At 42.6% G+C, this 8,671-nt stretch overlaps 1 protein-coding gene across 1 annotated transcript in view; it reads right to left on the bottom strand.

Moving 5' to 3' along the window:
• The window catches only part of ERN1 (endoplasmic reticulum to nucleus signaling 1), a 55,915-nt gene that overhangs the window by 4,078 nt on the left and 43,166 nt on the right, over positions 1-8,671 (bottom strand). The window contains exons 13-18 of the mRNA XM_029283536.1: positions 7,620-7,875; positions 6,536-6,626; positions 4,753-4,942; positions 3,346-3,445; positions 2,104-2,303; positions 683-830 (exon numbers count right to left, since the gene is read on the bottom strand). Coding sequence (XP_029139369.1) covers positions 683-830; positions 2,104-2,303; positions 3,346-3,445; positions 4,753-4,942; positions 6,536-6,626; positions 7,620-7,875 — 985 coding nt within the window. The remainder of the gene's footprint in view (positions 1-682; positions 831-2,103; positions 2,304-3,345; positions 3,446-4,752; positions 4,943-6,535; positions 6,627-7,619; positions 7,876-8,671) is intronic.

Below are 8,671 nucleotides of genomic sequence, written 5' to 3'. Positions count from 1 at the left end.
TGGAAATGATCAACTGTGTGGCTTTAGGCTCAAATATCTGTTTAGTGTACATCCAATTATAGCTAAACTGCTTAATGAACATTGCATAAAGGAAAGTGATTGGTATGTAAGTGGCAACGCTTATTTGACTCAAAAAGACCCAGCAAAAGGGACAACACCAAAAAACAACAGGCCAATAACATGCTTGCCTACAATGTTTAAATTATTTATGGGCATAATACTGAACAACATCCAATATTATTTAGAAAAAATAACATTCTTCCAGTAGAACAGAAGGAAATAAAAGGAAATGCAGAGGTGTAAAAGATTGACTTATGATTTTCAAGAACTGGAAAAGGCAAAAAACCAATTTACATATGGTATGGATTGATTATTATTAGTGAACAAAATGCCACATCTAGTCTAAATATCTGGCTGACTGCACGATCAATCGTAACCTATGAACAAATAAGTCAAGTCACACAAAAAAATCACTGTTGAATTCAGCCACCTTCTACAGAAATCAATATGATTCTATCACCCCTAGCCTACATATAACACAGATAGAAAATTGTTCAATGCAAAATATAAATCCAAGTCAATCACAGTTTTCACATGCAGTCTAGAAATTTATGTTGGACATATGAAGGTATGTATGCCACAAATATCATAATTAACAACAACTGTATCCTAGCCTGCTTACCATGGATCTCTAAATTTAGGCAATCCAGACTGTATGCGCCCAGTAAAATGTTGGCTTGCCGCTGCAGGGATTTGCCAAACGGATGGTTGCCTTCCGATACCACATAGTAGAAAACACAGCCAGCTGAAAAAATATCCACCGTGTGGGTCTGCAATAGAACCATTTTCAAAAAATATTACCATACAGTATCTTTAATAATGTTACCAGCCATTCAGCAGCTTTTGGGAGTTGGGCAATCCAGTGAATGAATGAATGAATGAATGAATGAATGAACAAATGAATGAATGAACAAATGAATGAATGAACAAATGAATGAATGAATGTTTGGCATATAAAGAAAAATAAATTTCCAAGATGTAAGAAATATGAGAATTCCAACAAGATTCTTTACAGCACTTTACTAAAATTCGAATTTGTGGATATGAACATTGTACTGCACAAGGCAAATCTTGGCATTTAGCTGAATACATAATAAGCAACCAAAATTTAAATCTATTTTAATTTCAGAAGAATATAAGGTATTCTTGTATTGACAATACATGCTGTTTGACGCAAGAGGCTTTTTTGAACTCTTTAATTTTTATCCCTTTTTCTTAAACTACTTTTGTAAGTGTGCCCCCTTATTTTTTTTTCAAAACACATCTGAAATATTCTCTTTCCTCAGCATTAAAACATGTGTATTATTTCGCATCTTGTAGCTCTAGATATGATACAACTCTACATGAAGGAAATAAATATATTTAGTTTAAATTAAATCATAGCATGGTGCTCTCTTAAATTGAAAGGCTTGATCTAATAATGTTAACAGCTATTCATCCTTGAATGCTGCATTAGGGATAAGAACAGTTGGCTTTGATTTCAATGTATTAATTTACTCTAAAACTGAAATCTATAAAACCTAAGTGGGTTTTGAAAGACTTTGAACTTTGAAAAAGACCAGAGAAGAAGCTGGAACGGTAAAATACTGTAAAAAAGAAATCGGCAATTACAAATTACAGTTATTCTCCACTGTTTACAGCATTTTGCTGAAACCCAAAACAAGAAGATCAGATTGCTGATGGCTTGACTCTCCCAACTGATCCAAGGAGAGATTGGAAACGTTCCTTCCTTGCCCCTTTTCTATTTTCTTCAGCCCAAAAGGAATTTCTGGATTAAATTTCAAAATCCACACTTATCTAAAGAGAGCTAGGCTACTCTAGAACCTTATTAAAGATTGACTTTATCCTAAAGAGGGATCAGATCTCTCTGACTTTCTTGTTAGGAAGGAAAACTCTGTCCCAGAGGTAAACTTCTGCAAGATACCCTACCCTGAAAAGTGAGGCCACCACATACAGTAAATGTGTGCCCGATTTCAAATCACTGCGCAAGGAAACCCCAGCAAAAAAGATTCAAAGCAAACGAGCAAAATGCTTCTGACTTACTGGATTCTCTTTGCAGTCCTCACTCAGTATCTCTGGAGCAATCCAACCTTCGGTGCCTGGAACTCCAGACCGGCGGCTAAAACTGTGCCTGCCAACTGCAAGCTTCTTGCAGAGGCCAAAGTCGGAAATCATGGCTTTTACCTTGCCATGGGCGTTCGGCATAGAGATGAGGATGTTGTGGGGCTTCAAGTCTCTGTGGACTGAACGGAAGGCATGAGGAAGGCACCGAATGAGAAAAGAGTCAACTTACTGCTTCAAGATGCTGACCTCATCTCAAAAACCATCTGATTATAGACTTGGGTTATTCCCACCCTGGTGATTTATGACATCATCTGTCATCACCGAAATGCTGTGGTTCGATTGAAGTCCCAAGTATATATTTTATATTGATATGATGATGGCTGGGGGATGCTTCTTTGTAGCACACACACCCTCCGCCATTGTTGTAAAGATATAAAGTCAGTAATGGAGAAATGACCTTTTAATAACATGCATCTTTCCCACTTTTCCTCTTAGAGAAGAAAGTCAACCCTATACTTCAGTGGTGGCGAACCTATGGCACGCGTGCCAGAGGTGGCACTCGGAGCCCTCTCTGTGGGCACGTGCGCCGTTGCCCTAGCCCTGCCTCCCCCCGCAACTCCCTCTTCACCAGCAGCCTGCCCGGAAGAGAGTCTCCCCCAGGCGCGGCCCACGCGGAGCAGCGCAACCAAGCACATGCAGCCGGGCAGCAGGGGCAAGACTCCGCACTCGCACCCCATCACATGCAGATGTTGTTGCCGGGTGTGGGCGGAGGGCGTGGCCATGGCGCTGTAAGGCCGCCTGGGCGATCTGTGGTGAGTGGCCCTGCGGGCAGGCGGAGCAGGGGGCAGGCCGGGGGATGGGCCAGTTTTTGGGCACTCAGTCTCTAAAAGGTTCGCCATCACTGCTATACTTTATGGGGTATGCAGCTCACTAAAAGAGATACTCAGCTCTTTAGTGTCCCCTCATTATATATTTATTTGCTACATTTTTATCCCATCTTTGTTACGTTGATCTCTCATCTTCTCATCAACCAGATATATAATGCTGCCATCAGATAGAACAGTAGCTCCTGGCTTCAGCTTGTTTACTTTCCATCTCACAACCCCGGAATCTGCCTCAATTTCCTGAAAAATATTATCCTGCCACCCCAAGCTAAGCCTCCAATTTTTCCCTCAATACATGCATGAGAGAGCTGCCCATTCAAATAAAAGGGCTTCTTACCTATATTGAGAGAGTGAAGATAAGCCAGACCAGACATGGTCTGCTGTAAGAGGGTGATTGGCTGCAAGCCGTGATTGCCAAAGTCCTTCTGTTCCAAATACTAAAATTACACATAGACAAAATCAGATTGAGATTAACACTGCAATGCTTGGTAGTCTTTCTAGAAAGCAGACCAAGCAGTAAGTCTGCATTTGATTGGGCTGTGTAACTTCTGTAAGAGAGTCCCAAAGGTGCTTTTCCAAAAGGCAACTGAACTTCCTTGGGTTTTTTTCCTTGAAAACATTTCACTTCTCATCCAAGGACCTTCTTCAGTTCTGACTGAACTGAACCATTCTGTCAGAACTGAAGAAGCTTCTTGGATGAGAAGCGAAATATTTTCAAGGGGGAAAAAACTGGGACAACCATGACTTAGATGTTTGAGAATCTCCACAGACTTCTGTAGGAGAGGTAACCAAATGACCTTCTGGTGTTTGGACTACAATTCCCATAAAATGTGCAACCCATAAAGTAGCGGTAGAGTTGGGAAATGAATGAATCTGGTGTAGATCGGTAGGGACTTGCTCTGAAAAGTTTGGGTGCGAAAAATCAAGTTACGCAGCTGTGTAATTGGAAAGAGGCAAAAACAGATTCTGTTGTGGAGCTATAAATTCAGAGACTCCACCAGACCCCAGCAGATTTGACATGGAGAGAGATGCACAAAGGGAGACAGGAGAGGAGAAGCAGCAGAAAATTGGCCTGGGCAGGAAAAGGAGGAAGAGGTAGCCTAAGGAGACAAGGGACCTAGGAGACAACGGAAGAAGAGATAGAAAGTTTACTTGAGAGCAAGAGATATAAGAGGCAAAGCTTTCAAATTAAAGGAGAGCCAAAAAGATTCCTAGTGAGTGAGATGCAAAGGGGAGAAAATCTCGGAACTATGCCTGCTACCTACAGATACCATAGGACAGTGGTTCTCAACCTTTTTAATGCCGCGACCCCCAACCAGTCGTAAGTCGAGGACTGAACCGGTCGTAAGTTGAGGACTAAACCGGTCGTAAGTCGAGGACTACCCAACCGGTCGTAAGTCGAGGACTTTCCCTGCCTGGGAGCGCCGCGCATGTGCGGTTCCGCCCCCTGCGCCGGCCGAGGCGTAGCTGGCAAGCGGCAGAGACGGAGCAGGCCGACCACCAGCTGGCCCAGCTCAAGGGAGGTAAGGCACCCGCCGGAAAAGGGGGAAAAAAATGGCGGACAGCCTTGCTTGGCGACCCCCGTGAAATGGTCGATCGACCCCAAATGGGGTTGCGACCCATAGGTTGAGAACCGCTGCCATAGGAGGTGCATAGCTTGGGGGTGCAACGAGATTTGTTTTGGTTGCCACACTCAACCAACATCCCAAAGGTGCTTTTTCGAAAGGCGACTGGACTGGTTTACCTCCTGCAAGGTGGCAGCGCAGAGTTCCAGAGCAATGTACTGGAACTGGCGGTCCCGCTCTGTGCAGAAATAGCGGATTACATTAGGATGTTCATCAGATTCACGGAGCAGCTGGACCTCCCGGTCAGCAAAACTGAAACATTCGGGGAGAATTCTCTTCACAGCAACATCTCTGTTGTCAAACGTGCCCCTGTGAATATTCCAACATACAAGGGGGCAATGACTTAACATTCATCCATGAAGTCAGTTAGGATCTCACCTCTAATATGGCATGAAGAAGCTTACAACAGTATTTCAAGAGAATTTTAATCTGGTTTAGAAGGAAGAATATCCTAGGCTGTGGATACATTTATTGGGGGGGCTGGTTATAGTATTGCAAGGAGGCCACTGTCAAAGGGTAGCTTATTTTTCTAACCGGAAAATAAAAAGTGACATGGGTAGCCAAGAGATACACTGTGCAAAGTTCTTAGTATAAAGTCACAGGGTAAAACTTCTTCTTTATCTCTGGAAGAATCTTTCTGCTAAGGAAGTAAGATGGGACAGGAAGTGAAAAAAACTGTCAGGGCTACAATAAACAAACAGGGATACCGCCTGAGTCTCTTCTAAGATTGAATGAACAGGAAAGGCAGATTGCATCATCCACGTATAATTTCACAGCACCCCAAAAAGCACAGATAATCGGAGCAAACGTGTGCATTTAGTAGCACGTTTCAGGTATCTGAAGGGGCATGCTGAAAAAAAGATCAGAACCCGTGTGCCATCGTTCATTCTAGAATATATAAAATGGAACAATAGATCTAAGTTACAGGGAGGCAGATTCTGACTGAACATTAGGAAAAGCAGGTAGACTGTGGGATCAGTAACCCAGAAAAGCGATGATGGATAGGTTCTGTTCAGCCATGTATTAATTTAAGTTCTTAAACTGAGCCACACTTGATGGCCTAAAGCAGGGGTCCTCAACCCTCAGACCCTGGACCTGTACTGGTCTGCAGCCCACTAGGAACCAGGCTGCACAAGCAAGCAAGGCCTCATCCGCACATGCGCAGGATCCAGGCAGCATGCGAAATTAGCCCCCCTCTGGTTTGTGGAAAAGCCGCCCTCCACGGAACCAGTCCCTGATGCCCAAAAGGTTGGGGGCCACGAGGCCTAGTTCACACAATTAGTAAAAAGGTAGATCAACACGGATTTTATGCTATGAAGGAAAATTTAAGAAAGGCTGGTCTCTCTCTCAACAATATACGGGTAGTCCTCGACTTATGACAATAGAACCTGGAATTTTGTTATAAGCCATTGTGGCTGTAAGTCAAGGCACCATGTGAGCAGATTTGATTTTACCACCATTTTTACAATGGTCCTAAAGTAAGTTACCATGGTTGTTAAGTGAAATATGTGGCTCTTAAGTGAATCATGTGGTTCTTAAGTGAATCATGTGATTGTTAAGTGAATCCAGCATATAGGTGTTGCTGGAAAAATGGCAAAAATCATAGCAAATTGTGATCATGTGACTGCGGAACACTGCAACTGATTGTAAATGGTTGCCAAACACCCAAAATGCAATCACATGATTGCAGGGGAGGGCAGTCGTAACTTTGAGGATGGGTCATAAGTAACTTCTCTTAAATTTGTCATAACTTCAAACAATCATTAAAGAACCGGTCTTAAGTTCAGGATTACCTGTATAGAGCTGCATGGATATCTGTCTAGTTATATTAATTTGTTGTAAACGCATCAATGAAACACTAGATTACGAAATATTTCCTGAAAAGGTATCTTTTGGTTTTACCTGTAAACAATTGTTCCCTCGGCTCCATGTCCAAGGACATCCTTCGGATTGAATGAAATCTTTCCAACCACAATGGTGCCTGACTTTCCATCTGAAAACCCATGAAAGAGGGAAGAAAAAGAGCCACACAATACACTTCTCAGTATCTGTTTAAAGTATCAGCTCCAAAAGCCAAGATAAAGGTATAAAAGGAATTAAGAAAGTTTTTCTGAGGCATTCAAGACTTCAAAGGCAACAACGGCAATTCAAATATACTAAAGAAACAAATGCTAAAGTAGCATCAATAAGGTGGTAGCTCATGGACTTAAGATTTTGTTAACCTGCATTGCTGTAACACAGCTTCACTCACCCGGTGTAGTCTAGATGTGTTGGATTTCAGTTCGCATGATGCCTAATCAGCGTGGCTATTATGCATGATTTCTAACAATTATGGGGATTGAATTCCAATCCAATCAGAATAAAGCTGGAAAGGACCTTGGAGGTCTTCTAGTCCAGCCCCCTGCTCAAGCAGGAGACCCTATACAGTTTGAGACAAGTGGCTGCGTAGTCTCTTCTTAAAAACCTCCAGTGATGGAGCACCCACAACGTCTGAAGGCAAGCTGTTCCACTGGTTAATTGTCCTCACTGTCTGGAAATTTCTCCTTAGTTTTAGATTGGTTCTCTCCTTAAGTAGTTTCCATCCGTTGCTTCTTGTTCTGCCTTCAGGTGCTTTGGATAATAGGTTGACACCCGTCCCCCCCTTCAATGCAGAAAAGATCCAGACAAAAAAGGTTGCTGGATCAATTTTCTAACCCTTCACCTGAAGATAACAAATCCTGAAATGTTCCCATTAGGTTGAGAAACATTGTACAGTGGAGGACCTGTGCTAGAGAAGACGCACACTGGCTTAGTGGACAATTGTATGAGGTTTTCATCTAGTGTTCAAAATCAGATTAGATCACACTAATACAAACCTGATCTTAAAAAATAACACAGACGCAGTGCCCAAGCCCCCAACTCTGACCCACTAGGCTTGATGGAAAATATCATTAATCAAAATCCCACTGGGCAAAATAAAATAAAATATTTAGTCGAGTTTTAGCACCTCCTTCAGGTTCGGTGGAAAGGCAGCTTCCAACATCAGAGACGGAGAGATTGGAGTACGCAGAGTGGTTTGACGTCTTCGGCGACATACTTGGTGAACTGGTGGCTGAGCCATCTTGCCTGACACAAGAACCTTCCAGAAGTTCTGCCTCAGGAGGAAGATCTATGGGAGGTCTGAAAGGCTGTTGCTTCAACAACTGTAGCTTCTCTTCTATCTGTTTCTGGAACTGTTGGTGCTGTTGCTGATGGTGCATGTTCTTAAAAGAATAAAAATAATCTTAAGCAACATGAATGAGCTTAAAAGAGTTCATAAGGCCCTCTCTTTCCTTTCCCCCCTTCAATCATGTTTTCAATGCCATATGCAGTTAATTCTGGGAACAGTGATACTAAGAGGCGGGAGACACTTGGTTGAGGAAAACTTCTGAAGAGATTCAGTAGTACCAAATTCATTGACATAAGGATGTGCTATGTAATGATTAAGTAGAATATCATTGTTGGCTTTAATTTTCATACCAGACTGCCCAACTCCATAGAAGTCTAATTTCACGTGTTTTTAATGATATAGAAAATTCTTGGTAAATCCAAAATAGAGGGTTTTTTAAATTAAAAATATTTATTTTACTTTTCACTAAGAAAGCAGAAACTGATTGATCTGGAATGTCTAAGGCCGTGGTGGCGAACGTAGAGCCCTCTCTGTGGGCACGCGCGCCGTCGCCCCAGTCCTAGGCCTTCAGCTGGGTTTTATAAAACCTTTTCACTTTAGGCCTCCGCCACCGTGTGCAAAAAAAAAAAAAGGTTCAATCAATCAATCAATTTCAACTTCTTGTGGGAAAAAAAAGATCTCGCAAAGTTGGAATTGATTTATTGAACTTTTTAGTCCCACCCAGTCTGCCGTTACCACCGCAGCTACGCCCACCCAATGGGCCACACCCACCCAATGGGTCACACCCACCTGGCACCTGATGATACATAAGTGGATTTCGGGTTGCAGTTTGGGCACTCGGTCTCTAAAAGGTTCGCCATCACTAGTCTAAGGGGTTCCTCGTCAAAAAC

The sequence above is a fragment of the Protobothrops mucrosquamatus genome, unplaced genomic scaffold, assembly GCF_001527695.2.
Source record: "Protobothrops mucrosquamatus isolate PMUCROS unplaced genomic scaffold, P.Mucros_1.0 scaffold124, whole genome shotgun sequence".
NCBI classification, from domain to species: domain Eukaryota; kingdom Metazoa; phylum Chordata; class Lepidosauria; order Squamata; family Viperidae; genus Protobothrops; species Protobothrops mucrosquamatus.
The sequence above is the reverse complement of the archived record's forward strand: the minus strand, read 5'-3'. Positions and strand labels throughout refer to the sequence as shown.